Raw genomic sequence first — 27,315 nt, forward strand, 5'->3', positions numbered from 1 at the left:
TATGCTTCTATGTTTGACACTATTGCCTTCTCTTCCATGTAATGGACAATCTGGCTAAGCTTGTTTGAATGCTTCTACAAGATATGATATTTCCAAAACCTTTTGGATAGAGCACAAGGAAATTTGATCCCCTCTACTTGTTACCTCTAAGAGTCTCAAAATACATATTTTCTCCTCCTTGACAAGGATTGGAAGGATATGAATTGCAGCACTTTCTAGTGAATGCTTCCTTAAAACAATAACTTAACTTGCAAGTGCATCATGGTTCTACAACAAAACAACCTCAAAACAACATTCCTCTTGTCAAGTCATCTCTGACTCATCTGCTCATAATACATGAATGGAACTTAGATGGGATTCATGTGGCTAATCATTCAAGAGTCAACTAGACTTTGTAGTACTTGACACTGAGATTTGGCAAGACTTGACAAAATTGAAAAAACATGCATAAACAAAAACTGATAAATTTTTTATTAAAAATAATACATCAACTTAATTAGTAAATCAAATACTGAACATTGAAGCATAAAGTTAACAATCCTAAAAGTGTATAAAATGTTGAAACCTAAATAAAAAATATGATTTTTGATTCATTGAGAAATTAACTTTGTAGACATCAACATAGGCCTTAGCTTCATCCAAAGTCGTAAATGGTAATACTATATGGTCAAATGCATGAAGGAGCTAGAGGCCGATGGAAGAGTCTATGGCTTAGACTTGCCCAAAAATGTCATTTTAACTATTTTTTGGCCACACATGCGATTCAAACTTGAGTAAGAGTAGAGTCAGTTGATGGGGAAAGTCTACACTTTCGGTCAACGCAAAATAAAATATTGAATGTATCCTATCCTCTCTTGAATAAGGGAATCTCTAATGCTATTTTGATTGACCATAGGAGATAACCTCAAGGTTCCAATTGTCAGGTCTTGACTTGCTTAGGATAACTCAGTATTAATGTGTTTTGCTGGTAAACACAAGGTGACTTATGCATTTGACAAGTTGGCTTGCGTTTGGTATGGCAATTTGGTGATGCTTTACTTTTCAAAATGGGCAAATAAATAGCAAATGGACAGGGTTTAGAGATCCCAGGGACAATGACAGTAATGGTTGGTGTTGTAGGTAGACAAATTTCGAATAAAACTAGTTCCTGCTTAGCCAGAGATATTCTCACAACTCCATAGGAATAGTGCAAGCTCCAAGGGAAATAAAATGATTTTCAGACTATGAATATTTATTTAGATACCCAATTCTAGTGCAATTTGAAACAAGCATTCATAGTTGAACTAAGAGTAATGGTAGGCTCAGACTAACCATGCACAGGGACTTACAATCAGTAAGCCTCCAATGGTATGAACCTGAAATCAAATTAAATACCCTCACACTTCACCATTAAGGTCATTGAACTTCAACTAACTTGATGAAAAGAAACCATGCAAACAGGTTAAGGCAAATGGAAAAACACCATGTTTCAATGCCTTATTCATTTGTTCTAACTTCTATTACAACAATGCCTGTCCAACAATTCCTACCCTATTCTAATCCTACTTCTAACTATTGCTACTTCTATTTCCTAAAATTCTAATTGCCTAACTTTTCTAACCCTTTACAATGAGAGAGGCACTGGCCTTTTATAGATTTTACATTCTGAATCAATGGCTTGGATTCAATCCATCTAGTGGCCCAAATTTGCCTTCTAGAAATCCTGACAACTTTTTGGTTAATAATCTCAATAACCATCAACCACCTTTTCAGCTACTTTCAATTAATCCCACTAGAAGACAAAAATTCACGGGGATCAAGGCACAATAAGGTAAATTTGGTAGCTGGGAAATAAATAACTTGTGGCCCCTTTTTGAATTGCATTAAATAGGGCCAAAAGTAGTCATTTTACAATAAAATAATTGCCATAACAATAAATTTATTTCTTGTCATCTCCAGCTGCTCATTTTTTTGTTTCTGCATACTCCTGTAGCATTTTGTGTGTTTTGCCACTATTTTCTAGAATTCTGGGAATAAAATTAATTGGCCTTGGAGAACACTGCTCTGTGATCCTTCAATCTCATACTCTGGCTTTCAACTTGTTGCCATGCTGATGGTGGTAGTGGCCTTTGCTCATCCAACCCCCTCTTACTTTGTCTTTGGCTCTGCTCATTGACATCTTTAGGGTCTTGTCATGGAATCCATCCTCTTTTTTCATGGGGATCCTTCCGACATATTCAATAAATGCCATCTGATTTGCATGGACGCTTGGTTTCTCTGTATGGTCCCTTCTTTTGTTAGCGCTCCGGATTGTAGTGTTGTAGAGCCTTATTTGTCCCAAGCATCTCCGCATGACCCCCTTTGTGCTCTTCATCCTGCATGGATACATAAGTTCAAGGATCAATCATTGTTTCATTTAGTTATTCATTCTCACCATCACATTCCATCCTATGTCATCACTCATTTCTTACTCATTCCTCGAAGGATTTGAACATTACTTTGCCATCATATCTATGAGGGTCTTTTGTGTTTGAGGAAGTGATCCGGGAAGAGCCAAGGATCAAACTTGGCATAAGGAAGTCTTGCAAGGGTAAAGTCAAACTAGGTTCTACACTCTTACCCCAAATTTGGAGAGCTTGTGCAAATTTCGGGGGTATCTTTGGCACTGGTAAGCACTATGGAACAAGGCATAATCTGATTGAACATGAAAATGCCAAATCTTAGGAGACAGGGCCAGAAGTTCGGCCTAAAGTTCGGCATTGGCAGCACCTTTGGAAGAAGGACTAAATCTTCACTTCATTGTTAACACTGAATTTGCTAGGAGAGGGAAAGTTTGGACCTTTTCTCGGCATTTGAAGGTTGAGAGGAACAAGACATAACTTGACTTTTGGAAAATGCCAAACTTTGCTCAGGTGCTGGTTAAAGTTTTGGATTAAGACACCTTGAATAAGGGGGAATCTTCTTGCTTGAGGTTCATAATCCTGGACTTCAGCTGCAACTTTGTTATCCATGAAAAGTTTGACTGTAGAATCTGATTTCAGAAGCCTAGAATGTTGAAGGAAAAAGCTGAATCCTTGGCATCATCCTAGGCATTTGGAATGTTGAAAGGAACCCGAACTTATCCCCCTTTTACTTGCAAAAGGCCGAACTTAGGAGACAGGACCAGAACTTTGGTGTTTATCTCGGCTTTGGAAGGCCAAAAAGAAGAAGCCACAGTCTGATTTTACTGAACTTGTAGGGAAGGGATAAACATCTGACTAAAGTTCGGCCTTTTCTTCGGACTAAACTTCGAACTTGAGATGCCAAAAGGGTTGAAAACACCGAACTTTGCTCTGGTAAAGTATAAACTTCTGCCTTTTTTAGGCATTTGCAAGGGGATTCGGAAAAGACATTCTGACTGTCTACTTGCTAAAGCCAAACTTCATAGGTTTAGGATGAATTTTGGTGTTTTCTTAGGCATTTGCAACACTTAAGGAATAAGTCATGATGTGACTTTTGGGCTTAAAAAGCAGTAAATTTTGAGTTGCCTTTGTTCTAATTTGGCCTTGGACTGCCTTAGCTTGGGCTCAAGCTAGACTCATTGAGTAATTGCAGCATGTGTGATGTCCCTAGCAGAAATGCTTGCTCCTTTTCCAAAGTCAACCACCAAAACTTTGAGAGGAAATCCCAAGATTCCTTCATCAATCCTTGGCTGGCCTATAGTTTGGGGGGGAATTTAGGTCTCGTTCCTTGCTTTTCCTCTTCACTTGCTTTGTTCTTTTTATGCCAAAACCCTCAAGCTCCTATGGTGCAGCACAAATACAGGTTCATGGGCCCGGATTCACCCCATTTCCTCATGCTTTGACTTCACCTTGACTCCCTATACCCCCAAGGCTCTCTCTCTCTCTCATGCCTTGGAAGGCAAAAAGGAAGGGGGTCCCTGTCAGAGATAGGGAGTGTGTGCATAGCACAACAGAATCTTGTGACAAAGATTTGTTTAACATACTCCAATTCTTTTCTTTTTGTTGGTAAAATAAAATCTTTTATATTAAAATTTGGTCTCTAAGCTCATTGGTATCTACAATCATAGAGTATTTGATTAAATACAAGGCTTTGGAACCAGTGAATATGTATTTTGATGTAAATAGCAAGGATGATAGGATATGGTATTTTGTTGCTATGTCATGACCCTTTTTTCAGATTAAAATAATTAATAATATTTTTTTAGTGGGTCTGGTCGCTTTTATTTTTGGGGCAACTTAAATAATGTTATTTTAATAAATTAAAAGTCTTTTCTTATTACACTTAATATAAAAAGTGTTATTGATAGTTGGAGGGGAAAAAAAAACAAAATAAAAAAAACAAAAATTTAGTACTTGAAAAAGGAAACTATAAAAGGAGTACTTTTCTTCATTTCATGATCATTCAAGTTATCCTCTTTGCATCCAATTTTCAGATTTGAGTTGTTTGTTCAATCTAGGGCATTCAGTGATGAAAACTCTATTGAAATCCACATTTGGGATCAAGGACAAAAACTCTTGTTTCCAATTTTGTGTGATTCCATCTGGGTATCACGATTGCATAGAAGCAAGATTCGGACTCGGTGCAGACTCGGCAAGAGTGACCCAACTTGGGACTCTGGACTCGGCAAAAAAACTCGGCTAGGACTCAGCAAGACTCATCAAAGTGAAAAACCCAAGAAGCTTAGAGATTTTTTAAGGATTTAAAACTTGTTTCATGCATCCTTTATTAAATAAACCTTAAATACACAATAATATCATCAAATAGAAGCTAATTTGATCACATACACAAGTATACATCGATCACATCAATATAAACACAAATTGTAGTTGAAGGAAATAGCAAACATAGATATATAAATAGTGTCAAATGTTATTACAAAACTCATGGAGTATGAAATCCATGACATCAAATGTTCCACACAAATATCAAAACAACTACAAGTCTATGGCTCAGAGGATCCCGGATCCTTCCTACAAAGGCATCTAAGGTAGGTCCTAGATGATTCAGTAGCTATATTCTCCGCCTGTGACTCCATTCCACCCTCATTGACATCAGCTGTGTTTGTGTCCGGATCTGGTGTTGGCTCTGACTCTGCTTGTGCTCTAACCTCCTCCTCTGCTGTGGCTACAGCCTCAGCCTCTCTATCTGCCTGGTTGATCCAATCTAAGTCCTCATCACTAAAGACAGGATCTGTTGCCTCACCGATCCACTTAGATTCTAGATCGACCTCCTCTAGTGTGATCGGGGTGGTGTCATGTTCCATAACCTGTCACTATCTAAGATGGAGGTTGTAATGAACAAAGACTAGATCATGAAACCTCTCCACAGATAGTCTATTGTGCCTCTTGGAGTGTATGTGCTCAAACATACTCCAATTGTGCTCACAACCAAAAGCACTGCATAGTTGGCTCAAAATACGAATGGCTGTTTGCTGAAGATTCAGTGTTCTAGGACCAAACATCTGCCACCATCTATTGGAAATGAGAAAAAAAAAAAAAATCAGCCTCATTTAATAATTAATAATAAATGGAATAATATATAATTAAAATTATGCTCTTAAAAGTTAAAATATATATTTTTACCTGGTTGTATTTTTGTCCTATTTTCTTTGCATAGCTGACGAGAGAAGACCTCCCCTTCTTCATTAGAAAAGGCCTCTAGCTCTTGGATTATAGTGCTGCTATGATCAAGCGACATTTGCTCTATCACTGAGTAGAGCCCACTAAGAACCTCCTCATCTGCCTTGAAATCAAGGTGGAAATGGAATGCCGGATTGAGGTAATAAGTAGCTGAATGGAGGGGCTTGTGAAGCTAGACCTGTCATCTCCTATCAATGATATCCCAAATGGGATGATACTTACTCTCATCCCCTCCATAGGCAGATCTGATGCCCTCCTTGGCCCTATCCATGCCCTCGTATATGTAGCGCATTGCAGGCTTCTCCCCATCAGCAACTCGTAGGATAACTACCAAGGGCTCAACGAACTGCAAATATTGTGAAACATTATTTAATATCAGTTAACTTAAGTGTGAAATTGTGAATGAAAATAAGCAAATAAAAGAAAAATACGAATAAAAATTAAAAGTTAAAACATAATGTAGAATGCTTAAAAATTTTACCTTCACAATCTCAGCACAAGGGGTCCAAAAGCATGGCTAATAAAAAATGCAATCTACCACATCAACCCCTGCAACAGTCGTAGAATAGGATGAGGAAGTCCACTCCTCACCAACAAACATATGTCTCAAAGCTGCCTTACTCCGAATCAAGGATTGCAATGTGATGAAGTTGGTGGCAAATTTAGTGATTCTAGGACGAGCCAACTCCTTTTGCCTCGTGTATTGCCTCATTAGGTTAAGGACCCATGCATGATTGTATACAAATTTGCAAATATTTTTTGCCTTCTCTACACATGTCTTGATCCACGCAATCTTACCAATGTCCTCCAACATGAGGTCAATGCAAGCGGCACATGGAGACCAAAATATAGATGGGTGCCTCCATCAAAAGTTTACCTGCAACAACATAATTTGCTGCATTATCGGTCACCACTTGTACTACATTCTCCTCACCCACTTCATATATGACCTCCTCTATAGCCTCACATAGGTAAGTGGCATTTTTGGAATGTACAGAAGCATCAATGGAATTCAGGAACATGGTGCCACCTAAAATTTGAAAACAAAGCAAAATCAATGATCAATGATCATTCAATAAATCAAAAATTAAAAATAAAATACTAGTCATTAAATCAAATTAAATTTATTCAATCACCTGCAGAAGAAACAAGAAATTCTAGGAGCGTTCAGTTTCTCCTATCGGTCCAACCATTGGTCATGATGGTGCAACCCTTCTTCCATACCTCTTGCTGGTCCTCTAATGTGGCTTTCACATCAGCCACCGTATCTGTCAAAATTTGGCCACTTAACTAAAAATTAGAAGGGGCTTTAAACTTCGCCCCACAAATAGCGATGGCATCAACCATGCTCTACCAATAAGGAGACCTACCACAGATAAATTAAATAAATGTCTAACTCCATGTCCGATAAAAAAATCATTAGACAAAACAAACTGTAAATATTAAAAAGTTAAAAATTTAAAACAATCAAATAAAAACTAAAAGGAATTACCTGGCTACGAAGAATGGAATATTGCAATAGTACCAAAATCTCCCAATTGCACCTTTTGCCTTATCGTGTACTTCCTTGTCCCAACTCATGCTCTCAAGCAAAGGTTGGGCACCAGGAGTAGTGTGGCTCAAAATATGAATCCATCCTAGATTTTCGAATTCTAAAACCAATGCTTGCACTCCCACTACCACTGGCACTACCAGCAACAGGATCAGTAGCACTAGCACTAGCACTCACACTAGGATGATATGGAGGCATGGAAGAAGCCTGTCCAACACAACCAATGTTAGCCAAATCCTCCTTTTGTCTCTTCTTTATTTCTTTTTGAGCCTCAAATGTCTCTATTTGCACTTGGCACTCGTGAATAGCCTCAGGACGTGCTAGTGTGCAAGGCTCTGCATCATGGCCACGTATGCCGACAATGTTGTATTTCAATCTATTTATGCCTCCATGACAGATTGTTTTTCAATATTTACATTTTGCCTCTCCTTTTTTTGCCCCGGAAAATATTCAGTATGTTTCCAAGTTGGATCTTTCCTACCTGGAATTGTTCTATGAGGGGAAGTGGAACTAGACATTGTGAAAAATATGGTTTTCAAAAGTTGAAGGTTGTTGGAATAAGACAAAATTAAAAAAAAATGAATATTTGTGCATTCTTAAATTATAAATTAATACAAAAAAAATGTAATAGCAATGTTTTGAAACAAAAATCAATGTAATAGAACTTGTATTCATTTTCTTTCAAAGAAATCAACAAACCCTACCATGTAGATAGTTTTTTTTTCCAAAACTTAAATAAATCAGCAAACCCTACAATGTACATTTTTTTTTGATTTCTTTGAAAGAAATGAATACAAATGTTTAAAAAAAAAACAATGCAACTTTTTCTTATATAACACCAAAAAAACCAAAAAAATTCAATCTTACCTCTTATAACAAGGTTGAAATGAAATGCAACCTCTTTCCAATCCTCTCTAACAAGCTCTTGATGTGCCAAATGCAAGTATTACACTGCCCCAATGTGATTTGTTGAAGAAATTTTACTCCTCCTTGCTAGTTACTCTACTATTCACTCTTCTTTTTCCTCACAACTCACTCTTCTCCTCCTATTTTTTCAATAGAATGAAATGAGATGACTTCTACAACTTAGAAGGAAATATAAATGAAAAAAAAAGTAACTTAAAACATGTTTAAAATTTTTATTTATTTTGCATTTTTGAAGGCTGCCGCTGGTCGAGTCCGGACATTGGGACTCGCCGGGTCCGAGTCGAGTCATCGAGTCACTAGAACTTGGCTGGAAGGACTTGGCGAGCCCGGGTCTGGGCCCCTAGGGACTTGCCCAGGGTCACCCGGCCTGGAACTTGCTGAGTTCTAGTGAGTCCAGGCACTATGCACGATTGTGCTATTTGTGGTGGATTTTGATTTTGCTACAGTGTTTTTGGCAAGCAAAAACCATCATTTCATTACTGATGCATATTTGAGGGTTTATATATTGAGTTTTAGATTTTTGTCAAATTTTGGGGCATCCTAAAGGGCTGGCTTTGAGTTGTTATAATCATAGCTGCTGGTTGACATCATTGGAGGGTTTGGGCACTATTTGGAGGTAGCCCAACTGTACAAAAAATTAGAAATCCGGTGAAACATTTTTTGTGATACTTATTGCTGATTTTGGAGGTGTTAGTTGTGAGGACAGTCCATAGCTGCTGATTTGACACTTAGAGGTCTGGTTTGCATTGCAGCACCAGCAGGGAGGGTTAAAAATAGTGTTTTTGGTCATTGTAAGCTCCTACTGCAGCCGTACAGCTTCTGTACCAGTCTGTACAGCCTTTAACCTATCTGGATCAGTTTGCTGTACCACTCGTCTATGTGAGTTGAAACTTGTAAACTCAGATCCGATTTTGATTTTAGAGCAATTTCCAGCTTATAATAATTCCAAAATTCAATAAAATCAGATTTTGAGGGTTTTTAAATTTATGTTTGAATTTATCTGAGCATTTGAAGTGACCTAGGGTTTGTACCAGCCATTCAATTTATCAAAATTTGGTTCAGATTTGGCTGATGAAGTGTTTGAGGTTTTGATCAAGTATTTTCCATCTTTATTTTCAATTTTCAATTGCTGTTTCAGTTTGTTTCTTGTTTCAAAAAAATCAGAAAGTACAAAAGAGGTATAAAACCATAAAACAATATAAAGGGGACGTTACCTGCTATTTATATTTTCTTTACTATTATTAATAACTTGACAAATATTAGCAGTGAGGACAATGTGTATTGATAGTGGTTCCCAAGGACTACACCACAAAGCAGTACATTAGAGTTATCTTTGTTCGATGTAATGCTGATACCTGCCGAAAATTACAGATCATCTGATTGTTGTAAGCCACTTCTTTTTAATAATATATTACTTTATCTTTATTCAGAAATAAAATAAAAATGCCATTGATAACCAAAACAAGCAGGAAAATATGATGAAACCATAATGAAATTGGAGAAACCAGCATCAACCCGGATCTTAAAAAGAGGGGATGCTAATGTTGACGCCAAGTGTTGCATCATTTTTTCAGTATAGATGGAGAATTCCTTCACCACTTCACTAATCCATAAGTTTTCAAGAGGCCATTTCTTTACTTTGAGAATTTGAGTTCCTATTTGGCTTCATACATCATATTGATTTAGTTGCCTGTTGTCCTACATTTCTCGTTGTTATTTTCATTTCCTTTGCCACTCAACATAGATTTGGTGATCATCTCTTACAAGAAATCTGGATTGAAAGTGAGACTTAGTTTGATTCTTGAATGATACTTGCAAGTTGAGGTCCAAATTAATGTGGGGGATAGAGGTTTGGGTGATTGTTCCATGTAATTGTATCATAGAGATTACATGTTAAGGAACAAACTGCAAGATCTATTGGAAAATACGGATAGGCTACAAGAGGACCCTCATTAGTTATGAGGCCCAACAAGTAGTTGCCAAGTCAGTCTTGGAGAGTACTTGCCAAGTCTAGATTAGTCACTCCAGAAAAAGGAATACATAAATTGGTTTGCCGAGTACTTGCTGATTCTGAGTCTTGTGATTGATTTTGATCAAGAGATGATCTATGTGGTTGGTCATCTAGTTGACTTAGTGTCACAATTATTCAATGCCTGAAAACATCCGTTTAGTGAGTATATTTAAAGCATAGAAGATTTTAGTCTACAGCCACATGGTGCAATTTAACTGTCTGACATTTCTCACAAAGGTTATACAATTTAACTTGATTTAGTCATGGAGTTACCCATTGTTTGTAGACATACATGAAGAATTACTGAGAATTTATTATCATAGGAGACTTTGACTTGAATATGGGTGCAATAATTCCCTGACCATTATATAGCCTTGAATACATATTCTCTCTGTCATTTTGAAAATTCTCTCCAGTTTTGCTTGAAATAGATTGACTGTGGTTTGAATGAGCACAATGTTTAGTCAAAATTTTAATTTCAGAGTAACTGAGAAATTTCGTATGGGTTTGAATATTTTTGATGATGTTTACCCTTTTGCTCATCTTTTTAATTGATGCTGTTTCATTCAGGTACCTACATACTTGTGGTAACTTCTCGACAGCAAATGGGCATGCATCGTGGATTTTCTGTTTATCGAATCACGTCTATGAAGTTTTTATCTTGCAACAAAGTTCTGAAGCTTTCATCCTTAGCAGAAGTAAGTATATTACAATGAAGCTGTATTTCAGAGTGACAGATCGTGTGTTTTATCTTGAAATGACTTCGGTTTAAATTTAATTTACTTTTGACTAATGTATTGAGAAGTTTAATTGAACAGAAAAGAGATGAAGCTTACTTTGTGAGCCTCTTAAAAACTGTGGAGAAAACTCCTGGTTTATACTATTCATATGAAACCGATCTAACTCTTAAGTGGGTACTCAATATAACTCTTTTTGGTCTGCATTGTGTTCTCATAGGCAGATAGTCTTCCCTTTTTCATTTAAAACATCTTTTGCAATTTTACTGAATGGTAAAGCTAATAAGACACAACATTTTTAACTCTTATTTTGGTGAATGTGTGTTGCAGTGTACAAAGGATTTATAATTTAGAAGGGTTAAAAAAAAGGTCCCCGCTGTGGAAACAGGTCAAGTCTCTGTATAATAGGTTTTGATATATTTTTGTATAATTCTCTGCAAATGTATTCTTCCTCAATCTTTTGTCTTTTATAATGATTGGACGTTTGTAATACTATAATTGATCATATTTTCAATTCATTCTGTGACATATTCGTTAAGTGCAGTGATATGTGTTTCTAGTGCATACTTAAATTAATTTTGTATTCTGTTCATTTATGCCTAGTATCCAATGTTTTTGTCCTTGTCGCAGGCTGATCCACGTTATGTCTGGAACAGAAGTTTGATAGAAGAGTTGATAGAGGCTAAAGTAAGAATCTAAATTCAAGAACCTAAACTGCGTAGAGGCAATTTGATTTTGCTCATTTACTAGTAGGAATTCTCACAGAACCCTTCATGAGTATATCATAATTGTAAGTACAATGGTTTGTATTGCAGCTTGAGCCATACATTTTACCTGTTATTCAGGGCAATATCCTCAAATTTGCAGTTTACAATGGTGTGCTAGATCATTGTGGCAGGCTAAAATCACTCACTATATGGGATTAGAGTTCATGATTCGTTAAGCACTTCATTAAAGTGTGTTGTCTTGAGAGTTTTGTCTGCCTGTTAAAACAAGACAATTTTTTTTTCGTTTGTGTGAGCCACTTAACAACTTTGGTTAATATACTGTATTACCTTAACTGGAAATTACGCTTTCAGACTATACAAGTCAAACTTAAAGAAAAATTAGTTACAGTCACTTTAATCTCAAGAAGGTGCACGCGACGAATAGGTATGTACTATGGGAAAATGAATTGACTAGCAATGTTCTATTTTGCTTGTCCCTTGTAAAGTATAACAATATTTGTATACTTAGAATGAAATATAGAATTTTGTTCCATCTTTATTTGTAAAAGATTCAAATAATGTAAACTTTGCAGGAACAAGAATGTGGCGAAGGGGAGCTAACCTGGAAGGTCATGTTGCAAATTTTATAGAAACTGAACAGCTGCTAGAAGTTGAAGGATTTACAGGTTCATATCTACAGGTAGTTGCAGATGTATGCTTTGTCCATTCAAAGGGAAAATAAGAAATGTATGCCAAAGTTGGAGTATTATCTAAATTTGTAACTCTATACATGCTGCTTCAGTAATGTGCATTTCTATATTTACAGGTACGTGGGTCTATTCCTGTTTTGTGGGAACAAATTGTTGATCTGACCTACAAGCCGAAATTAAATATTATAAATACAGATAAAACGGTATGTCTAAATGTTATTGATTTTCTTCAAGTTTTATTCATTCAGTTTACACTTGTTACATCTTAATAAATGTGATACTAATTTTATGGCTTTGCCTATTTCAGCCAAAAGTTGTACAGCGACATTTTTACGATCTTGTACAGAGATATGGATCTATTGTAGCTATAGATCTAGTTGATCAAGTATGACATCACTCTCCATATTTTTTTGGTGTCTTTTATTGGTATTGTTTGACTTATAAGTTTTTAACAAATTTCATATTGCACGTACAACCATTATATTAATTGTTTCTTGTTTTAATGCTCGTTTGGGGGACTTAACCTTTATGTAAAATCACTGCCTGTGTTTTTCAAATATTATTTCCAAAAATGAAATTGCAACCCACAAATTTTTTAGAATAACAGTTAAAGATATTGAATAAAAATTGAAGGAGGATGATCTTATTTTAACAGCCAAAATTATGAGAGACATAATCATTGTGGCAATCAAGGTATTAAAAAAGTACCAGAGCTGCCAGAGCAGTGAGCAAAATTCCTTCAAGCATATAACAAAGAAAGACCAACCAAGATAACTAAGATGTAAACATTGTAAAGCATAACTACACATGTTATACCAAAACTGATATAGCTATTAAGCTAAGTTACTGGGTATGCAAATGCCCCTTTGGGGTCCTGGTCCGGTACTGAATGGGTGTGGGTAGAGGTTCTGCAACAGGAGCAGCCTGGGTTTGTTTAGGGTACCACCTTGGAACTTTGGGTTTGTTGTGGGTTTGTGAAGGACCTGCAATGAACCTAGGGATGCCCAAACAAAAAATAAAAATAAAAATAAAAATCAAAGTATAAATCATTTTTATATACAAAAATGTGCCAAATATGTAATTTTACCTTTAAGTGATAAAATTGTGAAAATGGCATGCCCCTCAATCCGTCTGAGGTCTCCACTCTCAGTCCCCACTAAATATTGGGATCTCGTCACATAAGAAACTTGATTACAATGAGGGGGGTTGGGAGTAGAGACCAAAATTGACAAATTAGACAATTATCTTAAATACTATTATAATATCATCTATCAGCCAAGTTATTGGTATCAATACGGAAGTCTACAACATAGAGCAGAATGGAAATGCCCAAAGCATGTCTAAAGACCCCTCCATTGCCAGTGATGCTTGGATTCCCTTTGGCTGCACCATCGAAGGTAAGCTTGATCCTGTTGGCATTTGCATGAAGATTGCATTAATGATATGTTATGTTGTCATTGATGTCAATTGAACCGGTCATGATATTGTTGATATTGTTGTAATATTGTTACTGTAACCGGTAGGAAGAATTTGTGAGGAGAACCGGTAATCGGTGTAAAGGTGTAAACCTTATCTATTGTTGTAACCGGTAAACCCTACCTGTTGTTTTTGATAAACCCTAACCGATTAAGTTTGGTGAATTGGTTATATTGGTTTATGATCTGATGATGAGCGGTAATGATGATGACACGCATGATTATTGTATGAAGACAATTCCAAGAGATTTTGGCGAGTTGTTGTAACGGTTTTTGTCTAGGGAATGAGCAAATGTATTGCATCTAATGCAAAACGCGTGATGAGTTACTAAGTTCGATGAAGCGGTGATCAAGGAGCGATCAAGGTTTTCTTGATTGATGTGCAGAGATTGCTATGTAATCCAACGGTCATAGTTGAACCGAATTTGTTTGTAATCTCGATGAGAGTTAGGTTTTTGTTGTGTTACTGACCTGATTGATTTGTATTTAATGTCGATGAAGTTGTTTAGTTTTTAAGGGAGTTGGCAAAGATATAGACACAGTTCAGTTGAGTGTGTGGTTGCCTAACCAGATGATGTATCTGCAGTTTGAGTAAAGGCAGATAGGAGCATGAAATGGATCTGATCAAGCAAGTGTAGTGCTATTCAGACAGATCAACAAACTCCTAATGTTTTCTAACAATTACAGCAGAATTGAAATCCCCTAACCGGGTAAGCTCTAACAAGCTTGGTGCTATTCAAATCCTCTAACAAGGTAGTCCATTAGATTAAATTTTCAAATCCTCTATCGAGGTTACTCCTTACAGGGTAATGCTTCTAACAAGGCATTTGTAGTCAATCCCTTAACCGGGTGATTCCTAACAAGATCAGTTCTTAACAGGACTTTTTGTAAAGCTTTAACAGGCTAAGCTCCTAACAGGGCGAACTTCAGAAGAGTTCAGATATTATCTTGTGAGTCTCATCTCACCGTGGTTTTTACCTATTTGGGTTTCCATGTCAAAAATATTTGTGTCAAGTGGTGAATGTTTTTGTGGTTATGTTTTCATGGTTGATTTACTTAACTACTTAACTATTTCTGATAAGTCATGATAACCGGAAGTATTGAGATATGAAGAAGTTGTTTACTGTTAATTTGCTGTAATAGACAACCGGTTTATCTTATGAGTTTTAATCTTGACAGAGTTTTTATTCTAAGTTTACTTTGAGAGATTGATTGGTGAAGTTTATTATCAGTTTTTCTATCTACCGATTCACCCCCCCCCCTCTCAGTAGTTGATCGGATACTTATTCTAAGGTCTAAGCCTAAGAACTTGAGGTAAAGATCTGCTGATCATGATGAAGAAGGAAGGTCCGAAGTTTAATAGAGAGAACTACAGGATATGGAGTGACAGAATGAAAATTTATATCAAGAGTCTGGGAAGTCAGTATTGGGAACATGTTGATACTAAGTATGTTGCACCTATTGGGATGTTGATTGATGATCAGAAGAAAGAGCAACGAGAAAATCATCAAGCATTGGAGGCTATTATCATTTCTTTGTTTGATTCAGAGTATGTAGATGTTCATGGTCTTGAAACTGCATATGAGGTATGGAAAAAACTTGAAGAGATTTATAGCGGTGATGAACATGTTAAGATTGCTAAAGAGGAGAGTCTAAGAGGAAAGTTTGATGACATGCGGATGGTTGAAGGTGAGAATATCCAGCAGTATGGTCAAAGGATAAAAGAGATAGTCGGTGAAATTAAGAGTGCAGGAGGTAAAGTGGAAGATTCCACAGTGATCAGTAAGGTACTGAGAACCCTGCTAGCGGTGTACGCTATCCGAGTTGCAACTATTCAGGAGCTGAAGTCCATTGACAAACTAAGGTAACTCTTGACTCCATCATTGGCAAGCTTACCGCTTTTGAATTAAATGGTTATGATGGTAGTGTACAGAAATCTGAGTCTGCATTTAGAGCTTCTGTTTCTAACCCATCTATGAGGAAAAGTAGAGATGCCAGTCATAGTTATGAATCCAGATCCAACAGAGAAGTTGATGATGAAGATAGTTTAGTTGAGCTTGAAGCATTGTTGGCCAAGCGGTTACCTAGAGGTACAGGTAAATATAGAGGCAAATTACCTTTGAAATGTTTTGCATGCAACAAGATTGGACACATTACTGCTAATTGTCATAATGGTGATAATGAGCATAAATGAGAGAAATTCAAGAAGTACAAGGGTAAAGGCAAAAGAGATTGCCTCATTGCTGTTGATAGTGGTCTCACTGATGAGGAATTTGATGGTGATGCTAATGAAGACATTGTGTTTGTAGCCATTAAAGAAGAGATGTCAGACCATAAGGCATTAGTATCCAGGATGGATAACTCTGATGATTGGATCATTGATAGTGGTTGTTCACATCACATGACTGGTGATCAAAGCAAATTTCTTTCTCTGAAGGAATTTGATGGCGGAGTTGTAAGATTTGGTAATGATTCACCCTGCATGGTTAAAGGTAAGGGAACTATTTCTCTTAATGGAAAGAGTAGTGCAGATGACGTCTACTGGGTTGAAGGTCTAAAGCACAATCTTTTGAGTGTGACACAACTCAATGACAGAGGATACCCATTGGAATTTAAAAATGGTATGTGCAAGATCTATGACAATAAAGGGGAACTAATTGCAACCGGGAAGCAAACTAAAGGTAACTTATTTCATCTTAAACCTAAAGTCAGCAACTGTTTAGTTGCAAAGATAGATGATAGTTGGCTTTGGCATAGGCGATTTTGTCATATAAACTTTGATAACATTGTTAAAGTGAGTAAGTCCAAGACAATGAGAGGTTTGCCTTAGTTAGACAAACCGGTTAATGCTCTGTGCAAAGAATGTCAGTTGGGAAAGATGACATCCTCAACTTTCAAGGGCAAATCTTTTTCAGCGGAACATTTGATAGATTTGGTACATACAGATCTTTGTGGACCAATAAGAACAAAAAGTATTCAAGGTGACAGATATTTCATGATCTTCACTAATGATTGCTCAAGGATGATGTAGGTTACATTCTTGAAGGATAAGACTGAAGCTTTTGGTAAGTTCAAGGCATTCAAGGCCTTAGCTGAGAAAGAGAGCGGTAAGAAGATAAAGTGTTTGAGGACAGATTAGGGCAGTGAATTTACTTCTGAGGAATTCACTAGGTATTGTGAAGGAAATGGTATCAAGCGGCAACTTTTTGCACCAAGGACACCACAACAGAATGGTATCGCAGAGAGAAACAACCGGTCAGTTGTTGAAGCTGCTAGGACGATGTTGATACAAGGAGGTGTTGCAAAAACTTTCTGGAGAGAAGCTGTCAGCATAGCTGTCTACACTATGAACCGGATTCTGGTAAAGAGAGGTAAGGACAAGACTCCTTATGTATATTGGTATGGGAGATCACCTGATGTTAGTTATTTCAGAATATTTGGAAGCAAATGTTATATTAAGAGAGGTGATTATATTAGCAAATTTGAGGCTAAAAGTGATGAAGGTATATTTCTTGGCTATTCCACCAAGAGTAAGGCCTACAAGTGTCTTAACAACCGGACACAGAGAATTGTTGAGAGTACTGATGTTCGAGTGGATGAATTTCCTGAAGTCTCAGAGGAAACCGGTTTAGAGCAAAAGGATGAAGATCCTTGCATTTTGATTTTGGAACCAAAAATTGTGAAATCTAAAACCGGCAAAGCAAATATTGATGTACCAGTCCAACCGGAAAAGATAAATTCAGAAGAAGATGATGATAATGAAGAAGATGAACTTGAAGATAATGATCATGCTATTCTAAGATATGTGAGACTGAATCACAATCTTGAACAGATTATTGGGGATAAGGATGTGTTGACGTGTCTGAAGTCGTATTGCTGCAGGCTCCATACGGCCAACGCAGAATAGAATAGCCAACTGATTATCCTATCCTCTCGAGATAAGGAAGTCTCTAATTCTGTTTTCTAAGTTTGATCAGAGGAGACAACCTCAAGGTTTCTTTCATCAGGTCTTGACTGCGGGATCTCTCAGTGGCTTGATGTGTTTTTTGCTGGAAACACAAGGGGACTTACGATTTGCAACAAGCTAGTCTGCTGTGATTCTCGAATTAGGCAATAAAGAGCAAAAGGAAAGGGTTAGGAGATCTAAAACTAACAACGCGGGTATGCGGGTAGACGGATTCAACATAACCAATTCCTGCTTGGCCAGAATGGCTCACAACCTTGCAGGAACGGTGCAATCTTCAAAGGGACTTGGAAGATTTTCAGACTGGAGACGCACGGCTAAGCACCCAATCCTGGCGCAGCTCAGACGGACATCTACAATTGAACTAAGCACAATCGAAGGCTCAGGTTAACCACACAAAAGGATACACAATCAGCATATCCTCAGTGGTATGAGCCCAAATCTATCAAATACCTGCACACCCAAAGCATAAAGATCTATCTAAAATGCTGAAAGAAGCCATGCAAACAGGATGAAAACAAGACAATAAACACCAAATCAATGTTTATATATTGATTTCAACTGTGCCTATTACAACAATTTCTGCAGCATCTCTATGCTACTGCTAAGATCTAACCTATTCTAACTCTAAAATCTAACTATCTAACAATCTAACCATCTCACTATCTAACAATCTAACCCTTTACGAAAGAAAGGCCTCTGCCTTTTATAGATATTACAATTTTGAATCAGAGGCTAGGATGGACTGCATCCAAGGGCCCTGATCTGCCTTCCAAAAGCTGGCAGCTTTGACCCATGCCCAATTAATTCTCAGTTATCCAACCAACAACTATCTCAACTACCAACCACTTTTGGCTTTAATTCAGGTTTATCCGGTCTTGTTGGTGGTTGGGAATAGTTATCCACAAAAATATCCTGCACGAAACCCATAGGCAATTTACAATAAAGCAGTTTCAGTTTTAAAACTGAATTTCTAGACTTAAATCCAGTTGTGTGCTTTTTCTCGAGAAGGCATAAACTTTGCAACATTCAATGTTCTTTGGTCTTTGGTCCCGGTGGTGGACTTCATCTTTGTTCAGCGGCACGGTTCCCAATGCTCGGTTGTCCTCATGCTCCTGCATCTTTTCTTTTCCAATCTTCAACGCCTGGCTTTGGATTGCGATCCTTCCTTGATTTGCGTTTGAGGCCTTCTCCTGGTTTTTTAATGACGTCCTGCGATCAATCAACCAATTTCATTTCATTAAATCAATTTGAAAAATTAATTAATTTATTTAACAAATATTAAATCTAATTATGACGTCTGGCTTGAGAAGCTCTTTGTGAGATGTATCTTGAAAATGCTTCTCCTTTCTCTTCGAATGTGAAATCTGATCCTTGGTCTTGATGGTGTTTGGGCGATTTACTTCTGCGTGTTTTTACCTTTGGAGTCTTGGGCGTTTTGAAAACTTCTTATAGCGCGACTCTGGAGGTTTGAAGAGCTTCTGCAAATTGTTAAAAAACTCTAACTCTCATGCTTTTTCTGGTGAATTTCGGAGAGCTTAGACGTTTTTGAATTGGAGATATTTTCGGAGCATGGAGAGTTTATGCAAACTGAAGGGTAATTTTCGGACCTTGAACACTTTTGCAAATTAAAGAAAACTTCGGACCCTTTGACACTTCTGCAAATTCGGAGTATTTAGCGTTTTTGGGCAGACTGGGAGTATTTTCGGAGCTAAACGCGTTTGGAAATTTCGTGATTTTAATGCCAAATTCGGAGGTTTTACGCCCTTTGGAATTTTCGGATGCTTTGGACGTTTTGTTTACTAAGGCGTTTTGGACCATTTAACACTTCGCAAAAAAACTTCGGACCCTTTGGGCGTTTTCGATCTTAAATGATTTTCGGAGCTGGGGGGAACTTTCGCGATTTCCTTTTGTCTCTCATTTTGGAGCTAGGGTCCGAAAACAAGCTCTAAGTGCTTTTCGGAATTTTAACGCCTTCGGAAACATTTCGCGTTCTTCATTTTGGTCCAAAGGGTCCGAAAATATAGACTAAAGGCGAATTTCGGAGGTGGGGGGGCACTTTCGCGATTTTCGGACCAAGTGCGTCCCTTTTAAATATTTCGCGTTTCTTCCTTTTGCTCCCCAGGGTCCGAAAAGGAAAACTTAAGTGAAATTTCGGGGCTTATAGCATATTTGGCGAATTTTAAAAGGAACCTCGGACCTCAACGCGTTTTTTTTCAAACTCGATACACTTTTCAAATTTCCCCCCCAGGTCCGAAAATGGACGCTTAAGTGGTTTTCGGACCTAGTAACATATTTTGCAAAATCGCGTTTTTTAAACATTTCGCCCTAGGGTCCGAAAATGTACATTTAAAGTGTTTTTCGGACCTAAAGGGTCTTTTGGCAACTTAAGGTAAATTTCGGACCTAAACCACCTTTTGGCAACTTTTCACTTTTTCAACTTTTGGCTTGTGGGTCCGAAATTGAGCATATGGAATATAACATTTAAGTATAAGTTCTTATACTTTATGTTATATTCCATATATACTTTCAGGATGTTTGAGAGTGGTTTCAGACCTCCAAGAGTTATATTGCAAATTCTAGTTTTTGGAGGTTTCCTCAGTTTTTCAGAGTTAGTCAAATTTCAGGATCAGGACATTCCAGACTTAGCCAAATTTCAGGGTCAGGAAATTCCAGACTTAGCCAAATTTCAGGGTTAGGAAATTCCAGACTTAGACAAATTTCAGGGTCAGGACAGAAAGGCACAAACTGGGGGGTCCCTGTCTAAGACAGAGATGGGTGTGCGATTCGCACAACAGGATGCCGGGGTACTAACCAGAAGAAGGATCAAAGAAAATTCTTGCATGATCTCCACTATTGAACCAAGAATTGCTAAGGAAGCATCTGGTGATAATCATTGGGTTAAAGCTATGGAGGAGGAATTAGATCAAATTGAGAAGAACAACATATGGACCCTGGTACCCCGACCGGTAAATAAAAATGTGATAGGAACTAAGTGGGTTTTTAGGAACAAGTTGAATGAAGATTGTGTTGTGGTTCGCAATAAAGCTAGGTTGGTTTGCAAAGGTTATGCACAAGAAGAAGGAGAAGACTATGGTGAAACTTTTGCACCAGTGGCAAGACTGGAAGGTGTCAAAACTTTACTTGCATTTGCTGCACCCAAGAAATTCAAGGTATACTAGATGGATGTTAAGTCGGCATTTTTGAATGGGATACTTGAAGAAGTAGTATACATTGAGTAGCCAGATGGTTATGCTCTGATTGATAATAAAGACATGGTATGCAGATTGCATAAAGCTTTATATGGATTAAAGCAGGCACCTAGGGCATGGTATGAAAGGTTTCATACACATCTGATGAAGATAGGGTTGTGCAAAAGTTGATTTCTGAAAGAGAAACCAAGTACACGGTTGTCAAGTCTAATGATCCTCATGCTCAGATTCTTTTTGAATCTTCATGTTTCTGGAATTATTATCTTCATATAGATGAAATTTCAGAACTTGCTGAAGATTATCCTTCTAGCAGCTCCGACATTTCACTACTTTCAGCAAATGAAAAGTTTGTTGATACTGATTAGGATCAAGCGTCAGAAAATGGGTCTTCCAGTTCATATGTTATGGTTGAAGAGGTCTTATCTCCTCTTGCTGATGAAAGTATTCCATTACCTCCTCGACAAGATGAGTTTCACTCTTCATCTACTCAAGAGGAAAGTTCATCTTCTCCTATGGAAGAAGATGACGACTTTTCTTTTCATAATGCACCCATCTCGGATGAAGGCAGCTCCAATCATTCCAATGAAAACAACAGTTCAAATGATGTGTGGACTCTTGAATTTGATGGCAGCTGCGCTACAAATGGATCCGGAGCCGGTGCAGTCCTTATATCTCCCAAGGGAGAGATCTTCCCTTACTCTTTCAAGTTGCAATTTGCTAATACCAACAATACGACTGAATATGAATCGCTTTTGTTAGGAATGAGCATTGCATTGAAAAGAGGAATCATAAATCTTCATGCCCAAGGTGATGCAGAATTAATTGTTTGTCAAGTAAGAAACATATATCAAACTAAGAATGACAGACTCAAGCATTACCGCAATTTGGTATGGGAAAATATTGAAGATTTTGATTCTTTCAATATCTCAGTTGTTCCTCGTGAATACAATGATAGGGCTGATTCTCTTGCTGTTTCAGCTACTTCATTAATTCCCCATCTTGACTTTGGTCAAGATAAATATATTATTGAGATAATCTGCAGACCTAGTGTGCCTAACAATTGGGATCATTGGCTGATTTTTAATGATGACAAGCAGATCAATAATTTCTTGCAAGCTGAGGATGGTTTCAACAACCTGTATTTTGAAGGAAGTAATTCTCCTACTTCTTCGTCTTCAGATTCAATGTCTAAAACATCATCTGAATCAGATGAAAATATTCTTCAGCTGAAAGGAAATAAGATTCCCAAGGGGTTGGTTTCTCTTGAAAAACTTTTCGATCAACCTGATCGTTATATCAAGAGATGACAACAAGAAAGTGCTGATTCTCCTATGGGATATGAGAAATATAACATTGGATCAGATGAAGATCCAAAGTTTGTCAATATTGGCAATAACTGCACTTCAGATGAGAGAGATCAGTTATTCAGCTTTTGCGTCAATACCGTGATGTCTTGGCATATTCATATGATGATCTAAAATCTTTTCAACCCAAGGAAGTGCAGCATGACATTCCTCTCAAGCTTGGTGCAGAACCTTTCAGACAGAAGCAACGCCAGTATAATCCGAAGATTTCAGGTACCATTCTTTCTGAAGTTCAAAAAATGCTTGATGCTCGGATTATCTTTCCCATCCATCATTCAACATGGTTGGCAAATATAGTGCCGGTGCGTAAGAAGAATGGAGAAATATGTATCTGTGTTGATTTCAGGAATCTTAATCAGCTATCACTCGAGGATAATTATCCATTGCCAATCATGGATCAAGTTTTGCAAACGGTGATTGGTTCCGAGATGCTATCTATGCTACATGGATTTTCGAGATACAATCAGATTGAGGTTAGTGAACCTGATCAACATAAGACTGCATTTACTACTCCATGGGGTACATTTGCATAGCGCAGAATGCCTTTTGGGTTGAGCAATGCAGAAGCCACTTTCCAATGAGCTATGGATTTGGCGTTCCGTGGCACTGTGGGAAGGTATATTGTAGTGTATCTTGATGATCTTACTGTTTTTTCTAAAAATTGTGAGAATCATCTTTTTCATTTACAAGATGTACTTGAAAGATGTCGCAAGCACGACATCTCCCTTAATCCCAAGAAGTCAGTTTTTGGGGTAACAGAAGGAAAACTCCTCAGGCATCTTGTTTCCAAGGAGGGTATAAAAGTTGATCCTGAGAGGGTTAAATCTATTCAGAATCTCCCTTTGCCATCCAACAAGATTGTTGTTCATTCCTTCTTTGGTAAGGTAAATTTCCTGCGAAGATTCATTCCTGACTTTGCAGAAAAGACTCGTCATATTGTGGATATGATGAAAGGGAAGTCTGCTTTCCATTGGAATTCTGAAGGAAAAGCAGCATTTAATGAAATCAAAGATGCAATTGCTCATGCACTTGTGTTGGTTTGTCCCAATTACACCAAGGAGTTCATCATGTATAGTTATGCTTCTGAGCATACTCTGTCGGCTATTCTGATGTAGAAAAATTCAGAAGGGATTGAATCTCCTATCGCTTTCATGAGTTGTCCTTTGAAATCTCATGAACTCAAGTATTCTTCTATTGAGAAGAATGCCTATGCGGTTGTTAAAGCAGTTAAGAACTTCCGTTTTTACATCTTGAATTCTCATACCGTTGTGTTAGTTCCTGATACATCAGTCAAATCTATCTTAACACAACAGGAGTTTGGCACAAAGAGAGGAAATTGGATTGCTAAAATCCAAGAGTATGACTTGGAGATCAAGCCTACGAAGCTTGTTCGAGGAAGAGGACTCTGTCAGCTGATGGCGGAAGGTATTCCAGAGGAGCGAGAATTGGATGATTCTGAAGATCTTCCCAAGGTATTGTTTGTCTGTACTACTGATGAATGGTATTCTAATATATCATTTTTCTTGACTTATGGTGAATGTCCACAACATTTTTCATTCAAGGAAAAAAGAAGTATCAAGTTGAAAGCTGCGAACTTTGTATTATGGGATATTGGTTTGTACAAAAGAGCGATTGACGGTACTTTCCTCCGTTGTGTTGACAAAGCACAACAAACCAAATTGCTGGAATCTTTCCATGACAAGGCTTGTGGTGGACATTTTTCTGCGCCAGTGACCGCTCACAAAATTTTGAGAGGAAAGTATTATTGGTCTACACTCTTTCAAGATGCTTTCCGGTGGGTGCGTAAGTGTGTACATTGTCAGCAGTTTGTAGGCAAACCAAAGCTTGCAGCGTTACCATTGAAGCCGGTTATTGTTGAAGAGCCTTTCCGGCAGTGGGGCATTGATTTCATTGGTGTGATCAATCCCTCTTCAAGTGCAGGTCATTCATATGTCCTTACAGCTACTGATTATTTCACCAAGTGGGTGGAAGCAATACCGGTAAAGAACGCTACTTCTGAGATAGTATGCAGATTCCTTAAGGAGAATATTATTTCCAGGTTTGGTGTTCCATTCAAAATCGTGACTGATAATGCAGCCACCTTTTCTTCCTCTGAAATTTCACAATTTTGCTTTGAGTATAATATCATGTTAACTCATTCATCCGATTATTATCCCCAAGGTAATGGTCAGGCCGAATCTAGTAACAAGAATTTGATTACTATTATTTGCAAGCTTGTGGAGGAAAATCAAAGGTGGCATAAGGCTCTTTTTGATGCTTTATGGGCAGACAAAATTACACCCAAAAGGGCTATTGGTATGTCACCATGTCAGCTTCTTTATGGGATCAATGCAGAAATACCCATCACTTTGGAACTTCCTGCTCTCAAGTTGGCTAAAGTAGTTGAAGATCAAACTTATGAGAATGCTTTAGACAAAAGGATCATGTATCTTTCTCAGTTGGAAGAACAAAGAACACAAGTGGTAGATCGGATTGCTCAGCATCAGCAACAAGTTAAAATTCTTTTCGATAAGAAAGCAAAGCAAAAAGGATTCCAAGTTGGTGATCGTGTTTTGCTTTGGGATAAGCGAAGGGAACCAAAAGGTTTACATGGCAAATTTGATTCTCTTTGGCAAGGACCCTTCACTATTCACCGTGTTGCTAGAGAAGATAGTTTTATCTTGGCTTATCATGATGGTACACCATTTGCGCTGCCTTATAATGGTTAGCATTTGAAGCATTACTTTGAATGAAGATTCGAGGTAACTTCTTGTACATAATGTCTTTCTCTTGTTTATTTTGCGTCTTTTGTTTGTTTGTTTTTGCTTTGTTTGACTCTGTGACCCAATGGATAAGAGGAAGGCACTTAGAGTTCTGGATTTTTTTCTTTCACAATCTTGAAGGATAAATGAAAGAATTCCTCAGTCAGAGCCAATTGTTGTCCTCAATTTTGTTTCCAAAAATGAAGGACCACTACATGAAATTTTTGTGAAAAAATAATTTTTTTTACTCTATGGCACTCTTCTCGAGGCATAATTTTGACTAATCCTTGGACTGGCTTAATCCTCAGTCCATTCTCGAACTGCGTTTCGAATTTCGTCAAATTCTGGGTTCGTTTGCTATGTCTTTCCTTCAATTTCGGGTTTTAAAATCCCGACTGCAGGTGGAGAATTTTCTTCAAACTGCAAGTTTTAATGATATTCATTGTTTTGGTTGTTGTAGGGAAATTTTTAGCTTATTACATGTGTACTTTTATTAAAAAAATGTTACTTGCAATTTGTTTTAAATTTCCCTTTCTTGTTTTTGTCTTTTTTATTGTTTTTTGATCTTGTTTAGTTAAAATAGGGATTTTTCGCCCAATTACAAGTAAACTTGCAGTTTGGTCAAAAAACCCCTACTTTAATGGTTTTTGCATGTAATAGGGATTTTAAATCCCCATTTACATATGTGCAAGTATTTCTAACTTGTTGTAGGGATTTTATTTCCCTTTTACAAATAATTAAAACTTGTATTCCTCTCCAAAAAACCCGATTTTGCTTTGCAAGTGCATTTTTGACAATTTTAAACTTGCAGTTTGCTCCAAAAAACCCGATTTTGGCCTAGTAAGTGAAAAAGTAAAATTTTAAACTTGCTATTTGTCTTAAAAATCCCGATTTTGGCTTGTAAGTGGAAAAAGTGAAATTAAAACTTGTTATTCTCTCCCAAAAACCCGATTTTCATTCCCTTGTGCAAAATCGAACTTGTCTTTCATTCCAAAAAATCCGAAATGCAAGGAACAATGGTTTTTGACCATTTCAAGGCAATTTTTGTGGAGAAATTGCTGGAGGAGGAAGGCGTTTTGGTTTGCATCCTATTCTCATGCATTCTTGGACATCTTTCATGCCAAATGGAGGTTGCTTTGACTGGTTTTTCGTCCTAGATCAGCAGTCACGTTTTTATTTAATGGCACATTTTGGTTGATTAAATCCCAAACAAGGTGCAATCTCTTAAAACGTTTTGCCCTCTCTTACCTATGCGTGGAGTTTGAGAAGAGTTTTAAGCTATTTAATGATCCATCAATGATGCATTGAATGCCACGTTTTTCCTCCACGTGATTCCTTTGGCTGCAAATTGGAAGGGTTTAATGCCACTAATCTTTGACAAGATGAATCTTTTTTGCTTTCCATGCTAAGGTGTTGGGATTTGAGGAAGATTTGACCTCTTCTTGTGCCTCCAAGTTTGCATTTTGTGCCACGATTTTCTGCTAAAGACGTTTTTTCAAAAACGTGGCAAAGGTTTGTGCATTGCGGTTTGCTTCTATTTGTTGGTTTTCCTTCTTCTTTCCAAGAATTGGTTGCATTTCTTGAAGAGGCATTTTCAGTTTGAAGAAAGGTATGTTCTCTTTCCTTTCTTTCCTTCATTTTGTTATGTTCTTGCTCTCTTGATTTCCTTTCTTAGTTGCATTTTTGGCATGTGTTGTTCTTCCCCCAAAAATGGGTTTTTGTGAGAGAATTCTTCCCTTGATATGCAATTTTTGAATTGCATTGTTCTTCCCTAAATTTTCCCTCTTTACTTGTATTCGGTATTTTTAATCCCGATTACAAGTTCGCTGGAAATTCTTGTTCTTCCCCTACGATTAAGGAATTTAACCATTTTTTGAAATTCCAAGTTGAAAAGTGTGAAATACCCCTCCCTTGCAAATTCGGGTATTGAAAACCGGATTACATGTTAAAGAGTTCTTCCCATTTTCATGAAAATGACTTTCCCGGATTTTCCCATTCCTATCCATTCATGTTCCCCATATCCGTATTTTCCATTTCCGTCGTTTTCCGCAAGTCAAAATCTCATTTTTCGTCCATTTCTCCATTTTCGAATTTGCAAGTGTACTTGTATTCGGGTTTGAAAACCCCGATTGCATGTATGTCCTTTCCAACTTGTACACTTGCGAAAATTCTCCCAAGATCCGAAATTGGTCAAAGTCAAGATTTTCCCATTTCTACATATTTCCCCTCTTCCTCTCAGAAAATCGTGAAATTCAAGGATCAAAGTTTTACCC

At 37.4% G+C, this 27,315-nt stretch overlaps 1 protein-coding gene across 3 annotated transcripts in view; it reads left to right on the forward strand.

Moving 5' to 3' along the window:
* The window catches only part of LOC131076497 (phosphoinositide phosphatase SAC8), a 207,863-nt gene that overhangs the window by 37,724 nt on the left and 142,824 nt on the right, over positions 1–27,315 (forward strand). For all 3 annotated transcript variants that reach the window (XM_058013721.2, XM_058013722.2, XM_058013720.2), the window contains exons 4-12: positions 10,682–10,809; positions 10,930–11,021; positions 11,179–11,236; positions 11,479–11,535; positions 11,664–11,697; positions 11,920–12,000; positions 12,149–12,255; positions 12,382–12,468; positions 12,573–12,650. In XM_058013721.2, the coding sequence (XP_057869704.1) occupies positions 10,682–10,809; positions 10,930–11,021; positions 11,179–11,236; positions 11,479–11,535; positions 11,664–11,697; positions 11,920–12,000; positions 12,149–12,255; positions 12,382–12,468; positions 12,573–12,650 (722 nt within the window). The remainder of the gene's footprint in view (positions 1–10,681; positions 10,810–10,929; positions 11,022–11,178; positions 11,237–11,478; positions 11,536–11,663; positions 11,698–11,919; positions 12,001–12,148; positions 12,256–12,381; positions 12,469–12,572; positions 12,651–27,315) is intronic.

This window comes from Cryptomeria japonica, chromosome 5, assembly GCF_030272615.1.
Source record: "Cryptomeria japonica chromosome 5, Sugi_1.0, whole genome shotgun sequence".
Classification (NCBI taxonomy): Eukaryota; Viridiplantae; Streptophyta; class Pinopsida; order Cupressales; family Cupressaceae; genus Cryptomeria; species Cryptomeria japonica.